The 17636-nt window shown below is 37.0% G+C and overlaps 1 protein-coding gene across 3 annotated transcripts in view; it reads right to left on the reverse strand.

Annotated features, from left to right (window-relative positions):
* Positions 1 to 1182: 1182 nt before the first annotated feature.
* PTPN21 (protein tyrosine phosphatase non-receptor type 21) overlaps positions 1183 to 17636 on the reverse strand; it is a 41902-nt gene continuing 25448 nt past the window's right edge. For all 3 annotated transcript variants that reach the window (XM_421308.8, XM_015287730.4, XM_025151286.3), the window contains 7 exons: positions 15554 to 17019; positions 13114 to 13251; positions 10349 to 10570; positions 9626 to 9754; positions 9088 to 9322; positions 8400 to 8560; positions 1183 to 7542 (listed from right to left, as the gene is read on the reverse strand). In XM_421308.8, coding sequence (XP_421308.4) covers positions 7414 to 7542; positions 8400 to 8560; positions 9088 to 9322; positions 9626 to 9754; positions 10349 to 10570; positions 13114 to 13251; positions 15554 to 17019 — 2480 coding nt within the window. In that variant the 3' untranslated portion in view covers positions 1183 to 7413. The remainder of the gene's footprint in view (positions 7543 to 8399; positions 8561 to 9087; positions 9323 to 9625; positions 9755 to 10348; positions 10571 to 13113; positions 13252 to 15553; positions 17020 to 17636) is intronic.

Here is a 17636-nt window from a genome sequence, read left to right on the forward strand (position 1 = left end):
AGAGCTAGCCTTTAACTATCAGAACAATCATTTCCCTGAGCACCAGAAACACAACACTGCCATCACTCAAATGCAGAAGGTTCACCCTGCCCAAGAGCCAGACTGAGCCAATGAGATCCAGAGCAACACAAGGTAACTTGCTTAGTGCAGAGCTGATGAGCATCCATCATTCATCCAGTGCTCATTCACCTCCAACTCTGCAGCAGCATTCTCCTTTTGGTACCTGCATAAATGCAGCTGCCATCATACTCACAAATGGTGACCATCTACCAGTAGTCCTCTGGGTGCTGTAGGTAACCTGGCAGTTTCTTTCTGCAGCACTGTGCAGCTGCTGTCCTCATGCAGAACCCAGCCTTCCAGACAACAATCAGAACAACAGTCGAAGAAAACATATTTATAAGCCATCATCAACACCTAAAAGAAAAGCAATGGATATAATGAAAACCAAAACAAACAAACAAGAACACCATCACACCCTAAACAGAGGAACTATCACACATAAGACTCCCAGTTAGAACATTCCTCAGGATTTGGGAAACGATCAGACAATTATACACATACATATGTTATTTTACCTTACGTGCATTAGTGCCACCACGTTGAGCATACCTGGAAAACAATTAAAAGCCTAGCATTTCCTGATAATTGAGCCCGTGCATATGGCGTTCTGCAGGGACAGTGGATGTGCAATTGTCCAGTCTGCAATTACAGTGTCCAGTGTGAAGTACATCCTTTTATGTTGTGCCTTTTGTATCACTTCCATTTTGACTAAATATCAATTACAAAATGATGAAAACTTCAGTATTATTTGTTGGTAGCAGCTCCGATAATGCTAAGGAATCATACAATCAATCTTCTTTTCTCATGGGCTTTTGGAAAAGGTTTTTCAACTTCAGAAACCTCTGCTTAAAGGGAAATTGAAGATTCCACGTTAGGAATGGCTTTAGAAAATGCAAAGGAAAAAAAAAATGATGTTAGGGTGGCAGACATATTACTGTTCTACCACAAAGATGAGAACGATTACTACCTGACTGTGGAAATTTCATCTTCACTTTGAAATGCAGGGCAGTACTCGCAGAGCTTTAAAGGAGGGATAACATCTTTTTGCACAGAAGGCCAAGTTCCAGACTGGAACACACGTTGCTGATTTTTCTTTCAATAATGGAACAACAAAACCGCATCGTTGCTTCAAATATTTATTTTTCATGGCAAAAATAGACTATAATATATTCATTTCACATATATTACATTCAGTAATACAAGCCTTTCTGTCTATGAAACACAATTTGTACACTGTTTTACAAACCGATTTCAGTTTTACAAGAATTAAAGCTGTTTTGATTATACATTTTTACAGTATTGGTGGCAAGACAGCAAAAATAGACGTGTTAACCACTAGCTTAGTACTAGAAAATAATACTCAAAAATTCATGTTGCTACTGCAAATAAAGTCCCATTTAAATCCTTCCATATTGGCTCAAATGAAAACAGAAGAAAACTGAGCCAGATCCTGCATTCCTCTGACATGAGGTACTCAGCCCTACAAAACTGCTGAAAGGACTTCGAACACCAACTTGCTTTAACTGAGTGAAGGGATTTCAGCAATGTGCAGGAGGGTACCTACTTACTGATTTGCAAGCTGGAGTCTAAAGTTTCCATCCGAGTCTCCCCAGATCAGTCATAAAGAAGACAAGTAGTTTGGATGTTGGTGTAAAGGGACAGCATATACAACTTGTCTGCCAGAATCATCCAGGATAAGCAAGGTGACAGACTGGAGAATCTATTTTCCTATTATGTTTCCTATCATTCTAAAACTTAGCTGTGTTTGTCATTAAGTACTTCCACTTCTCCTAATTTTACTTAAACATTTCCAAATGGAAAAAGAGCATTTAAATTCCCTTTAAAAAGGTTTCAAAAGGCGCCTTCTGAAGTTGTGCTCATGAAAGCAGTAATTTGGTAGTTTTGACTGCCGCCTATCAGAAACAAAGTAAAACCACAGCATCTACAGACTTGCTCTCTAACTTGCCACACACTGCATCTGTTGTAAACTCTATTTGATAGATTCTTTGCATTTGATTTCTGTCTTAATTCCCCAGATAGAGCTGAAAAATGGACTTCTAAGGAACAAATACACTGGAGGTTATTCTTCATCACTAAACGCAGCATCATGTGGAAAACTGCAAAGTATAGAATCCAGGGTCATTTAGCAGCCATTTTTTGAAATGCGCATAGAAATGAAGAATGTTTTTTTCAGTCCTTGTAGACCTTAAAGGAACATACATGATGCCAGCAAAACGCATCAAGTTAGCTGGTCCCCAACAGGATCTTCATAAGAAACCTCTTTTACAGCCATATTTGCAGTAGCTGTTGCTGTTGAAGTTTAAGATATTTTCCTATAGCCTAGCACAGTATTTGAGATTCTCTGAGGTTTTATTATCACTGTACTGCAAATGGTGCAACATATTTGTAAGTGTATGCCAAATTCCACAATTCAAAGGCCTGGTTTTCAGCGCAGCCTTAACCCAATCCAGTTCACACCTACAGTAAACAGCTGCATTCACAAATCATTTAAACTTTCAAATAATCTAATCTGAATCCATTACAAATTTGCATATATGCCCCTTTGCCTTCAGTTTGCACGTCTAAAACCTGAGACTACAGCCTTAAAATCCGACCTTTAGTAAGCAAACAGAAGCTGAGGTGACAGATTGCACTGAATCTGCTTGGAAAAGAATACATTTTAAAATAACAGAGCTTCTGAAATAATATTTGGAGTTTCAAAAATCACATTTTAAAAAGTCAGTAGAAATAACACCTATGACTACATGCTTTTACCCTACTATGCCATAAACAAAACATGCCGTATGAATCAAACCCTACTAGCAGCTCCACTGTGGATACAGAATGTTCCAATTCCTCCTCCAAATGCCTTCAAGCCATTCCTCATATCCACACTCTCCAGTTCCAACATTTTGTACTTTTACAAGAGAATTGCCTCCAAGTCATCTCAGCTACTTTTCCTTGTAACGTTCTAGCCTTGTGTAGGCACATTCCTCATGCATTCTTTTGATTAATTAATGCAATCTATATTTAAATTTAAAGTAGATATGAATATTCACATTTTAAGGGCTTTCACTGGTAATAAGCACTGTTTAATCCACTCACAAGAACTGCAGAACTTTTACATCCTGAGGGGCTGGGCTCTTGCTTTGCATGTATTGGAAAGAAAAAATAGAACAATAAATACCGAAAGCAAAGAATTATTAGCAGTTGATCTGTTGTTCCTTTTAAATTAATAACCTGAGCTAACCATTGTAGCATAGTCATGAGTTCACCGTTTTAATTCTAGTGTTTTAGTAACGGTACTGGTATTAAAACTGAGATCTTAAAACTGCTAGCTTATAGGACAAACAACCATGCAGTTCCCAAGTTTGGCCCAGAGGCTGTTGAGAACTATGAGCCACTCAACTTTAACCACGTCTCCAACAAGAGAAATATACCAGCAGCCTCTGGTAGCCTTAGGCATTAAAATTAAGAAACTATTTTGGAGAAAATCGCTCCAAGTGTCATCCACTTAAAAAAAAAAAATAGACACACAAGACAAGGAACAAAAAATGCATACTTTCTCAAAATGTTAAGAATTTTTTCGTTTCAGTATGCGTTCATTTTAGAATCACAGAATAACTTGGGTTGGAAGGGACCTTAAAGATGACCCAACATCTCTGAAGGTTGTAACCTTCTATTTATTATATTCCTATGCAGTTGTAGTTTTCACCATTCACATGTGCAAAAGGTATCACAGTGAGAGCAATACTAAGGCATTTAACCGTGCTATTCATGGGGATTGCATTCCAACCCGCAGCAGAAGAGGATTATTGTTTTGAGGGCTGCAAAACTCTATTGTAGCATGGAGCTTCTCCATCAAAGAATGAGTGAAGAGTGATCTGCAGTTGACAGCAAAGCCTGCCAAGTAAGCGTCACCTTCACAATCATCAGGGCTGTGAATTATGTTTTTAGAGAAGATTTGGGATCCCATGAATACAAGTATTCCCTGTCCAAAAAAAAAAAAAAAAAAAATCTCCCTTCAGAGCAAACAAGACAGAAATCAAATTTGCAGAAGCCCCTACAGCAACCTATTGCTTCTTCTCCTGACTTTTCGTGGAATTTGATCCTAAGAAAGCATTTACCACCTAGACCTCAAAAGACACTCACATCTGTCTCTTGATAGTAATATAGCACCTTTATTTATCCCTGAGAACTCTGGCATTCTTAGAGATCAGTATTACGTTCTTTTTCCTACTAAATAAGTTCAGCTCAAATTTTACACAACAATTATCTGGTTTCTCTCCCGTACTAAGAGAAGCACACCTGGCAAAATGGCTTATAGAGAAATTTTAAGCTTTTAACAGAAGGATCCAATTTCCACTCAGGCCGTGACTGGATTTGGGCCACGAATTTTCTTATAAAGTCCCACACTTCGCAAAGCACCCAGCACAACAACACTTACAAAGCATCCCTTTAAAGGCTCAGAACAACAAAGTGCTACAAACTGAATGTTCTTTTAAAAGCTATCTGAAAATCTAAACATTTTCAAAATTAGTTTTGTGACAGGAGGTTGTGGAGTTTTATTTCTTTTGGTATCTTCAGAAGAGAAAATGTTTATTTTCAATGCCCGCACGGAACCATATGCTTACATGTAAAAACAAGCCTGCTACCTTCATTAGGAAGGTTCATAGAAAGTCAAGTCTTGTTAATGCAAAACTGCACTGCAAGTGGAAAGACTGAAAAGACTGAAGTGGAGGAAGTAGCAGTGTTACTGCTTATAAAAAAAAAAAAAACAGGCTGCGACCAACTCTGAAAGTGATCTCGCTTCCTCTCAGAAAGATGGAAAAGAAAATAGAAGGGAAAAACTTCCTCAACCACCTCAGAAACTACCTCACAAGTTTGGAATGAAACTGCTTATTTTAATTGTTGGATTTTTTTTAATGCCTTATACCTGACGTTCTGTCCAAAGAGCTGCTGAATGGTGGAAAAGGGTCTGAAAAAGTGATGGTCATCTACAATTTCATTAAAAGCACATGCACCATGTTGCGAAGATCACAGTTCAAACTTTGGAAATGGTAAAAGCTACATTCTAGAGCGTACACTTTTCAATCAGAAACTGTGGTTAAAAAAAGAAAGAACAAATCAATGTTTCTATAACAGAAGATAGCACAAATAGCCAAATACATTTGCTTCATTCAGTGGTATTTCTGTTGACATGTTTGTCAAACTGGTTCACCTCCAAGACTATATGTAAGAATCAGCCTTCAGTAACTGGTCGCCTCTGGAATAAGGCATTATTCCATTCAGCTTTACGTTTGGCAGTTAATACTTCCTAGGCATTTTTTTTCCCCTCCATTTGAAATATTCAATATTATTTTACTGAAGGTAGAACAATTCGAACTGCCTCAAAGACAATCAAATGCACTAGTTGAATATTATAGTGTATTTTAAAGTAGCACATATTTTATGGAATGACATATTAGCACAATGTCATTTGGACCTTATCTTTATGGAAACAGCTTATTAAAAAAGAAATTGATGAAACATATTTATTACACTTTTAATCTGTGTTTCGAGAGGACAATCACTGTTTGAAGGGGAAAGGGGTATCCTCCATCATAGCTTCCAAAGCCTTGTCACAGCTCAGGGAATAACAACATCATTTTACCAGTGGAAAAAGAACTCACGGACTCATTTCATTTTGTTAAGCAAGTACTGTAGGAAACGGATACTCAGATGTACCTGCACACCTGTCTACCATAGGTTTTTTTTCGAAATTACACTGGATATCTACAAACAATTAGCTCACTTTGGTATAGGGTCAAAACACCTCAAAAGCAGGCAAAACCACATTGTCCCCATTTTAAAAACACAGACACAGAAGTATTCAGGATACTGTCAATAGACCAGATCCATGCTAGTCAGGGACAAGACAGAACCTACCAAAGGTAGGACATCTTCAGATCTATGCTGCAACCATTTACTCTGCAACCTACACAGTTACTAAAATACCTACAACTGCAGTGTTACCTCTTAGCGTTCTTACATTCTGCAGGCATTCTCAAATGGCTCTTGTGAACATTCTTCATTGCAATTCCGCACAGCATTAGCAAAATCTGTTCTAGTGCTGACAAAATAATCTGAAGGATTCTAGAGAAAATTCTGGTGCTTCAAAAGTTTTCCTGACTGGAAACAAACATTTTTAATGGTCATCTTTGCCATGCGTAAACCAGCAATCATAGCTGCCACATCTCCACTATTTCCTCTTCACCACTATGCACCTTCTTACTCAAATTTTGGTTCTCTCACTTCATCAACTTTAAAGGCTCTTCCTCAAATAATAGGTTAGTAACAGCATTTCACCATATGAAACAAAATATATGATTATAGTTTCTAAGTTTAACTACATAAATAACAGAGCAAAAAAGTGCTTAAAACATTTGCATTCACTTTGATTTCAGCCAGTAAAATCAAACGGTCCTCTAAATTTTTGAATAATACTGAACGTGTACTTTCTCTTACTTGTTTATTACCAAGAACTTTGTAGATAATATTTTTCCCTGCTTGTAGTCTACAACGCAAGAGGCAAACATGCCTCCACTCAAATGGAAGTTATCAACAGTTAACATGATCTTTCACTTGTCATTCTATTACACAGCACTCTACTCCTACCTATTACACTGGAACTGTATGCACAATTTTTAAGAAGTTAGTTCAAGCATAGATAATCTTTGCTGAAAACATTACAGCATTTTAAAAGTTGGGTTGTCTTTTTGAAAGTTAAAAAAAAAAAAAAAGCTGAATAGAAAACTAACGGCCCTTAAAGCAACAACTTAAAGTATCTAAGAGCGGCTAGTAAACCAGAAGAAACCAAAACTTCATTTTAAAAAATAGATGTATTGTTCTAAATATAAAATTGAAAGCAGAATGAAACTGTGTGTAAGACCTTGACATCCCCAAGGAGCAGTTTTCTCTCCCCATGTGCATTCACAAATTTTAGCTTTTGCACAGTTCATTGTAATGTTAAAAAAAATAGTAAATTGTGCCATGTATTTCCATTCTGTTAGAAATTTATTTTCCCCAGAGTAACACCACTCTAAAAAAAATTTGCACAAGTACTAAAGACCAGTACAAGTAAAATCATTCCCTAATATGGCTGCAGCTGAACGCGAGAAGAATTTAGTCCAGCGAAGATCCTGCTTTGCGAGGACTGTTACATTGACTTGTTATCTTACAGCCACATACCAGCCCTAAAAGTTAACTGCGTGATTCATCATATGAAGAAAAAAAAGTGAAAGCAGGTCTGCCAGGACAACTGTAGTTTTCTTTCTGAAAACTCTTGCAGCGTCCCTTAGGAATCGGCAGGGATTATATAAGTCTAGAACTTTTGAGAAACTGAATGAGAACTCCATAGACGAAAGTGTACTGAGAAAGAGTCTGCACCATCATCATTCTCTGATGCCTCAACATGTCCAGCACTCGTGGGATGTCCAGCATCTGGAGGAAAAGAAAAAAGCCATTACAATAATTGGTGAGCAAGGAGACTCACTGGTACTTCCTCAGCAGGAGATTCAGCACAGTACCAGTGATCTGGGGACAGAATAAGCTGCTCTAATTTCACCTATGACAATTCATTGCCCATTCCTGCAGTACAGACTTTGCTGTACCACTGACCATGTGCCTACCTCAACTTCCACACCTGTGAAATATTTGTCTATCTCTGGGGTTTATGAATCCTCAAAAATCTGATGGCTGCAAAAGTTTGTCACAGTATTAGGACAAGGAAATACATGAAACAATCAGTTTGTTGAGTCTCAGATGGAACATAATGTTATTAATAAATATTTTATAATTGTACACTTCTGGCTAAAGGCTGACAAGACTAGCTTTTACTAATTAACTACCACTTCATCCTCTGCTGACACCCATACTGCAAGTACTACTACACTTAGGAACAGAAATGTTAAATAAAAAGCACAGACGCCAGGTATAAAAGATGTTCTTAAATATTAACTATTAAAACTAAGGCATAAGTAAAAGTGTTAAAGTCAGGGTAAAATCCTGAAACATGTCTAGTAGCCCAGGGCATACCTTGTTCCACTGAGTGACTCAACATCCTACACAGTCAAGAATCCAACTGAGCATTCCAATACCCAGTGTGTAAGTGGGAAACTCTAGAAGATTATTAACTTCTATTAAATTGCTGAAAGCACTTTCAATAATAATTGTAAAGACTTTTCCAAAGGTCACACCTTGAGAAAGCTCAGATGAACAGCAAAAACATATTTATTAGACAGGTTATTTACTCTTCCACTACCTAACACTATCAAAAATTAAAAAGAAAAATAGATCACCTCATTGTGTTCCAAGCAAGCAATCATGATCTCTGACAGTATGACCACTCCTGTTCGTCCTACACCTGCACTGCAATGCACCAGCACAGGAGGATTAGAGTTTTTAGGATCTGCAGTGCTGTTTGTATGGCGCCGCACTGACTGTATCTCTTCCAAGTATGCTATTAAGTTGAACAAAATGAGAATAATAAATTCAGGAGATAAAGTTATACAAGCACTGTTGTTACACTGAATGACCATCAGAAAAGCAGTAATTTAGCAAACGACATCTCACAGAAAAATACATACTGTATAAATCACAAGTCATAAATCAACTAGAGCAATACAGATCTACAAAAATCATCCAACTTATGTAAGGTTTTCCTTGTTCCTCTGTTCCCCACCAAAACCAGCTTACTGGCACATATTCAAATGTGTGATACTTGGTATAGTTAAGCTTTAACCTATATGAATTCTTAGTAAATTATATATTTGGGTTTTGACTTAGATGGTCACTTTAACAAAATGGCAGAAATATTACTGCCAGAAATATAATTCAGCATCTCTTACTGGTGCAAAGATATCTTTTGCAGTAGCATGCTTGGTGCAATTATCACAAGTTAATTCATGCTTAGTAGACATATTAGGTGATTAAAAAAAAAAAGGAAAAAAGAAAGAAAGAAGTTAAAAGCCATTAAATACAACTTACAGAGAAATCCCTTTAAATCCTCTGGACAGCCATGTTCTGGCCAGTCAGTATACTGCAAATGCCAAACTGTTCTCTCCTGTCCTGTGAGAAGATGTTTAATCTTCAATCCCGTAGTTGCATAGCAGCCTGAGTCAGTACGGAACCGTGTGGTTATCTTAAATCTTCCATATGTTACAGTATTGTGTCTTGAGCCAAGACGTGGCCAGTATCTGAAGCTTTTTTCTCTCCCACTTTCCTTAAGAGTAAAACACTTGCTTAACAAGAGGTGTGAAAACATAACAACTAATGTTCTTGTAACAATTGTATTTATCTTCTGTTAAGCGCTACTACAATGTTTTGTTTTTTCATTAAATAAACCAGTCTTCATGAGACAGAGTTTGCAAATTTAGATTTTTCTGCCAAGGAAAGCAATACAGAGGGGTCATCAGAAAATCATCTTTGACTGGTCTGCTTGTTGAAGCAAAGAGACCCTTCCTCTAAAAAATCAGAACAAAACGGCATAAGGTTCAGGGATAGATCTGACCTGGTTTATACTCACTTCCTCTGCTGTCACCATAGCTATGATGGCAATCCCTTGCTCCCAGACCATCTGCCAAAAATCCTGACAGGTATTCTGCAAAGGGCCCTGTGTAGCAATGTAATCCCACTCTATGCCACCAACAGAGATCTGTAAAAAGAAATTGATCGGATTACTAATTACTTAAAATCTTTTCCCCATTTTCTTAGTCAGCCATTTTAAGACCTGCAAGCTGAAAAAGACAGCAACAATTCAGAAATAGGCACTCTGATTTATATCTACCTCTTTAGTTTAGGGCACCAGAATATTATGTAAGGGCAGAATTCCTTCTAGCTTTATTTGTTCCTCTAACAAAGGAAACTTAAGCAAGGACTCAGACTACTGCCTGCTGTGGATCTAGCCTAAGGGTACAGAAAATAAGGAAATAACTATTGTCACCAGAATTGAAAAAGTTTTAATCACTGCAAAGAATCCCAATTAATTTAGAAGCTATCTGCCTTCATAACTATTGGAAGAATGGGCATGCCTTCTGTTGGTATCAATCAGGAGAGAGATGAAAGAAATAGGAGAGAGATGATCAATATAGAATACCTCTTCAACACAGAAGTGAAATGTAGAAGACCTCTCCAATAATTAACCCTCTATTATTCTTCCAGATAGTGGGGATAAACAGTTTCCATCTTTCCCACAAAAACTACTGTAGAGGGAGGGAAGAAAACATTTCTCCAACAGCATTTCTCTCACCTTGATATGAGATGCATTGATGTAACCCGTGTTATTTTCTTTGGTTGGGACTAGTTCTACTCTGGTATCATCATAAGGGAGGACGTCCTGGAATCGGTTTCTCTCAGCATTTTCAGGAAGCCGAGCTATTGAGCACTCACCATCTATAAGCCTTTTCTTCTGAATGCGCTCATACTCAGTAAATACCATCCCCTGCTCTAACCGTTGTTCAAGAACTTTACACTAAGAGACAGAAAAAAAGATAAAATATGAAGTCACACTCTAAAATGAGTCTATTTTAATATGGAATTCACAAAGGATAAAACGTATGTATTTACCCCTCCGGTACAACTTTGTTATATTTTTCAAACTATTATTATTATTCTTTTATTTTTATTTTTTACAAACATACCAGAACAAATTAGAAGCAATTCTGACCAGCAGGACTTTTGCTCAAGTGAAAACTGTCTAAAAAATCCTGTTATAATTCACTAGGTTGGTGGATAATACTGGTGAATATCAAAAACTGCTTTTTAGCTTCTATAAAGGCAACTCAGTTGGGAAAATAAATATTTGGTTAAACCCAGTGGTTATGCTACACTACAAACTGCTCTGAATACTTTCAAATGAGACACACTCATTTTTCATTCTTCTTGATGTAACACATTGGTTAAATCATTTTAAAAATCTCATTTACCTGAGTTGCCTTCATCCCCTCCCCAAACCCCCCAAAAAAGTCAGAATTGTCACTTAAGTCAAGAAAAACTCCACAGATTTAAAGCAAAATACTTGCCTCAGTAAATGAGTTTATCTTTCACCTCCAGTATTCCACATTTACTTTGATTGAAAATAATAAACATTGAAAACAGCAGTAAAGCCCTCTTACAACCTCCTGTAACTTATGTAACAAACCAGGATTTCTTTTTCTAGTAGTACAGCTCAATCTGATTTATTAAGTTAGCCCACTGAAAGATTTATTCTTTCAAAACTAAGTTCTTTCTCAATCATAAGACACTTCTGGAATTTCAGCATCTCTTTGCCAACAATAATTAGAGGAAAAATATGTAAGATTTCAGCCAGAAAATTTCATCTATGTCACATGTCCCCAGCTTCTTTCAGCAACTGCTCTGTAGTATCAGATCAGAACAGTATCTTGTATCAAATAACTTCAATGCCAAATGCTGCAGAGGATGATGTAAAACCTCCTTCATATGCAATTTACACATCAGTACATTAACCACCTAAACTCCTTTAATACTTTTAGCTAAATTTTCTAATTTAAACTGGTAGTAACTTAGCTGAGCAATAAAACAGGCACTGAATCAACTATAAAGTCTTTCTTTGCCTTCTAAAACTATCTGCAATCTAGACTTTCTTTCATGTCGCATATCCGATTTGTACTGCTTCTTCAGTCATTCCAATTTCATGATACCTATTCTTCCTCTACATGACTGCTTGAAGAGAATGTGTAGAGATTTACATCTTCCTTATAACTTGACTTTACAGTTTCTTCTTCTCCCTCAACACTTTGGGCAGAACTACCCAGGTGGTAATATGGCTGAACTAAATTAATATCAACCTGGGAAGAGATGATAGCTATAAATAAGAGGAAATAACCAACATAGATATTAAATGTAGAAGGGTGCTTTAATAATGTGATGTTAATTTCTAACCTCCCCTACTATCTTTAATGACTGTATACAGTTCAAAAAGCCATTTCAGCACAGCTGAATTTAATAGTCAAATCTCTCTCCTATAAATCTCAATCCAAGCCCTCAAACTACAAGACCGAATTTCTACTGTGTAACTTGCAACTGATTTTCTTGGTCTGCTCCTTAAAACTGACGTTAATCAGAGTGTGACTGCCCCTTCAGGTTCTAATCCTGCTCAGTGACTGTCAACAAATCAAGGCAGATGGTGTTCTGCAACTGAGGGTGTCCAATCATTGTTAGATTCCAAAGAGACCACTAGTTAGAGTATATACAATAATCACCACAGACCTTGGTGTATGTAGTTGCTCTCTGGTCAAATGTGTGATAACAGCAGTGTTGTAAATAGCGTTTCACAGACTGCTGATTGACTACATATCCTACTTTCCTGCACCTATTTAATGATACTCAAGGCAGGCTGAAGTACATTTGTACGCTGGTTACCCTGGTACAAGTAGATGAAGTCTTACTTTTCTCAAAGAATGATCCTCAGTTCTAAAACCTGATGTCCTCTGCTCAGTGATCTGAAATTTTGTGCTTTTAAGATTTCAGCAAATAACTCACATTCCATCTATACTTTCAGGGATCCACATGAGGAAAACATAAATACAATCTGCACAAGCTGTATTTTAGGGATGCAATTTAACTACACAATTTACTGTAAAAATTACATTAATAATTAATCATTACAATCAAGTTCAGGCTAACACACAGAATTTTAAGTTTAATCTGTTTTCACTCTGGAAAGTGACAAAAAAAAATTAAGAGGAAACAGAAAGATTTGTCATAAAAATGTATAGAAGATACTAGTTGATTTTATCTGAGTTCAAAGGATAAGATATGAGTAGAATCACCATCATCTTATATCTTTAAGAAAAACTTCAGCTGCACCTAATACTTCTAGCAATGACTTCACAATCAGAAGTCTTACTCTTCATTTTGTTTGTGTTCTCAGTGTTTGAGTTGCTCTGAATTAGAAGCACTTTGAAGTTGACACAAAGCACCATTCATATGCAATTGATTTTCAAAAACCACTTGCGTAAAAGAGAAATCAAACATTAAAAAAATTCACCATACCCGTTCATCATTTGTTGCTCTTGTTGATTCCTCTTTCCCCTCATCTGGCAGAGGCATTCTAGCCAAAGTTAGTCCATTTAGGGCAGCAAGCTTTAGAGGCCCTATTTTTTTTGCATCGGTTTTATTCTTTTTCATACCCTGCAAAAGAAAAGCTAAAATTTACAAGTATTTAAAAAAAAAAACATATGAAGTTATAAAGCAAAACCCAGATGAGTTCGGTTTAGCAAAGTATACTTCTTTGACCCCTTCTGCAAAGGGCTCTGACTTTTTTTCATGATAAGCATTGCAGTGAGATTAGAGTGGTGGGACAACATTCCTCCAAGGACACGACACAAGTCTGTCTTCATTCCAGACAGGTTAACGAAACTGCATGAGAATGACAAATATTGTTTTCCTACAAAGCTCACAACTGAAGTTGTGAGGCAGCTACTCTGGATAAACCTTGGACAGAACTGGAATCACTATCCAACCAATAAATACATAAATAAAAATTTTTACTAGACAATTTTCAGACACTTTTCTTCTCTACAGATGGTCATAACAATTATAGGTTATTCAGATATAATAAAATGTTTGTCTACATTTGCAGTAAAATGCACATACAAAATACAAACACAGAAGAACAGGCAGATCTGAGTCCTGAACTAGACTATGAATTTATTTGAGAGAAATATCAACAGGAGATTGTAACGTAAGGATAAATTCAGATCATTCTTTTAGAAAGAGTGAGATATATGATATATAGAAATATATATCTCTACATATAGAAATATATAGATATATAGAAATAAGTGAGAAAACTATCATTCCTTCAGTTGCTCAGCTTAGCTGTTAAAAAAAAAAAACACTGAAAATATTCTGCTTGAATGGTGATCAATGCTTCCAAAAGCTAAATGGCAGTAAAGAATAAGATGTCAAAGTTAAGAGGCTGAGACTGTTTTTAAAAGTGAATATAAACACAGCAGAAGTTCATTGGAAAGGTGAAAAGCAAAATGCAAAAGGAGCTGCAGGGGCAGCTTTTGTTACAAAGCAGTTCATCTAAATAATGAATACAAAACCACAGTTCTCTACTCTGCAATAGTACTCTTAAATATTACTAACCTAGAAAGTATTTCACTGGAAGTGCTCAGTAAATAAATTTTAATATCAACTTCATTTCAAAAGTTGATTTAAATATTTACTTGGCTATCACAAAGAAAACGCAAGGTATGATTTTGGTAGACTCACCAATGAGCCTGAAAACATATCTTTTGAAGAAAAAATACAGAGTGAGTATATCTAAATGTGAATATAAGGAGAAAGCTATCACCTTTTTTCTATATCCACATAACATAGAAGGCAGGAAATTTAGGAAAACAATTTTGAAATAAATTGAAACTGATATAAGTTAATTGTGTTCAGTTCTACATATAAGAAGTGTCACATAACAAGTTGAGCATACAGCAATAATTCAAATACATAGTTTACTTCAGGTTAGCTTTTGTAACACAGCAGCAGAAGTTGTATAGTAGTTCCACTGCAGACCAGTTTGTGCAGAAAACCATTTGACACAAACCTCAGGCAGGCAAGGTTAGCAAGAATCATTGGGGAAAAAAAAAGAGCCAAAAAAAAAAAACAACCCCAAAAAACGTATTCCTCCATTATCATGTGGAATATGCCAGAAACTATAAAAAACTAAACACAGTGAGCGGTAAAGGGTGCAAGTGAAATCATACAGTCCAGAGCAGACCTTGATGTTTCTACAAAGAGGTGATTGTAGGAAACAGGAAAATTGCAGTTGTTCAATTGATTTCTTTTTATGGCTTTTATAAGATTGGAGTAGGAGAAAGGGGCACAGCAAGAAAGAGATAACTTCAGTGAGATAAAAACAGCTTGAAGGCAAGGGAAAGGGGGAAGGATACGAAAAGAGGAAGGTATGGAGGAACGAAAAGAAGAGAACACAAGCAAAGAATTTATTGCCTAATGTGTCAGATTATCCTCCTAGGTCAGACTAAGATGACAAAGGAATTTAAAAAGTTAAACATTCAGCTACATCTGATTTTTCAGTGAGGGACGTTCTAATATTACAAAGCTGGTAGTGGAACAGACACAGTTGGTTCTGTTCCAGATAAGGACAGGGAGTCTAGAAATGGTGATCTAGAACTAAAAACTAGTTGTTAACAAGGTTAGCTATGTCAGATGGATGGAGGCTGCAGAGTTGAATTTGTGGGGAAGAACTACACAAACAAAACAGACATAGCAGAGAATATAAGCAAACAAAGTTAATGAGAGAAAAATAGAAGAATAAAGATAAAGCTTAAAGTAACTTTCAATTCATATGCTTTAAAAACATAGGTCGATTTAAAAACAAACAAACAAACAAACACACTTAGAAACCCCACACAACTCTGGCCACAGAACATCCTGAAACAACGTAAAACAAGAAATAATATCCACTTACACCTAGTGGGGGAAGGCCTTCCACAATATTCTTCTTCCCAGACAAAAGATCGGACACAGGTCTCTTCTTTACTGAATCCTTCCTTACTCTGTATCTCCCTGATGTTGTAAGGTCAGATTCTGACATAGATGGAGTAAGCAGTCCTTCCCCTCTTCTCTGTACTTGGTTTTCTACTAGTAAATGAACTGGGCTTATATCTTTCATTCTCTTTTCCGTTTCTGTAATATGTAATTTAGGCTCAAGAATATGCAAAGGGCCAGTAGATGAAGCAACTGAGCTATAGGGGTAGTTGTGTACAGAATCATGAGAATAGCCACCCATAATGGATGAAAGCTGGGCTTGATCTTCAGGAAGAGGAGAGAGACTAGTACTAGCTTTGTTTTCTTCAAATTCTTCTTCTTCTTCTTCACTACTGTGAATCAGCATAGTGGCATCTGAAAGGGTTTTCTTATGATCACAGTTCACACCTTCATCTTGCTCATTTTCTTTTTGCTTTGTTCTCTCTATCAGAACGTTGGGCTGTGACCCCTCCGAAATAACTCTTGGAAGAGCCACATCTGCTGCAGATGCTGACATGGTCCTCTCTTTTATTCTTATTCCTTCAAAGCTGGGAGTCAAGCCAGCTATTTCAATACTGTTCCTTTTCTGCAGCTGAGCATGGCGTGCTGATGTTAGAGGTTCACTGACTTCCTGTAGTGAATGTGCCACAGGCAGACTGTCTTCCTGAAATGTCTGGACAGAATGATGAACTCGCCTCGTGATTAGATCTGGGTTGCTGCTGCTAATGTAGATATGTCGAGAAAGGTCTGGAGTACTATTTGCAGGTCTTGGATATGGATATGGGGGAGGTGGTCGATAGACTTGGGTCTTCATTATATTTGGTGCTGGATAATCCTGAGCCTGCAGCTGCACATTTGTCAACTCAGGCACACTGACTGCCCCCACAACTGGGCGTTTCTCAGCAGGATAGGGATAGGGGGATGGGCTATGAAAACTGTAGTTCAGGTTAAATGGATAATGGTTAGATTGTGGGGAAGTGAAGTGGGCATGTTCTCGTATTTCAGGTTGGCTGTAAACCAAGGCATCAGGCCTGCTGTAAGCATATGTATTGCTGATGTTAAGATTTCTCATTGAGTGACTCTGCCTATCTGTGTGTACCATTCCTCTATTGAGTTGTCTCATCACAGTTTCATAGTCTGGTGTGGGCCGATAAGATGGTGGAATTAGTGCACTATGTCTATGTGATGGGACATAATCAGTTCTGAGGACATCACTCCCCGTAATGCTTGGGTTAGAGGACATGGGGGACGGCTGTAAGTAATGCTGTGGGTTGTTCAAGGAGTTTGTGCTATGTGCACTATAGACACTACCATTGCGGATTCGACCACTGTAGTCATGAGGGGCTCTATCCAAGCTAGTCTGAGAGTGATAGTAGTATCCATTCTGACTGCTCACAAAGAGGTTATCTGAAAGTAAAGTTTAAGAACAATCTTTATGTTCAAGACCTTGAACAACAAAGATATTCTCTATTAAGATGTAACTAACTGATGTTTCAGACTTTCAAAATCAGTCATGCTTTGCTATGTTTTCAATTGGGAAGAGAAAAAACAAAGCTTTTTTGGTGTTATAGATACCTAAGGTATATTTACCAGAATAGATAATGCAAATTCCTACTGGAAAGCATTACCTCTGTTTAATAAGGTCTTTCTTCAGTTTATGATAGGTTTGCTAAGTATAAATTAAGTAAAAATCTATATGAAATTTTAAACAGTTCTAACTGAAAGAACCAATATCTACACCTAGGTTTGCAAGAGCCTAATGAAATCAGTTTAAATAGCAAGAAAAAACAAACACCCTCTCCTCATAATACTCTCAGGACACAGGTGGATCACAAGCACTTAACAAAAATTAAGTTAACTTTTATCCAGAAAATTTTGATCCAGTTTAAGCAAGAACCATATAGAGTTCGCACATTAATATCTACACATGGTTTTAAACTAAGACAGGGGAAGTTTAGGTTAGATATTAGGAGGGAGTTTTTCACACAGAGGGTGGTGATGCAATGGAACAGGTTGCCCAAGGA

The sequence above is a fragment of the Gallus gallus genome, chromosome 5 (genome assembly GCF_016699485.2).
Source record: "Gallus gallus isolate bGalGal1 chromosome 5, bGalGal1.mat.broiler.GRCg7b, whole genome shotgun sequence".
Taxonomy (NCBI): domain Eukaryota; kingdom Metazoa; phylum Chordata; class Aves; order Galliformes; family Phasianidae; genus Gallus; species Gallus gallus.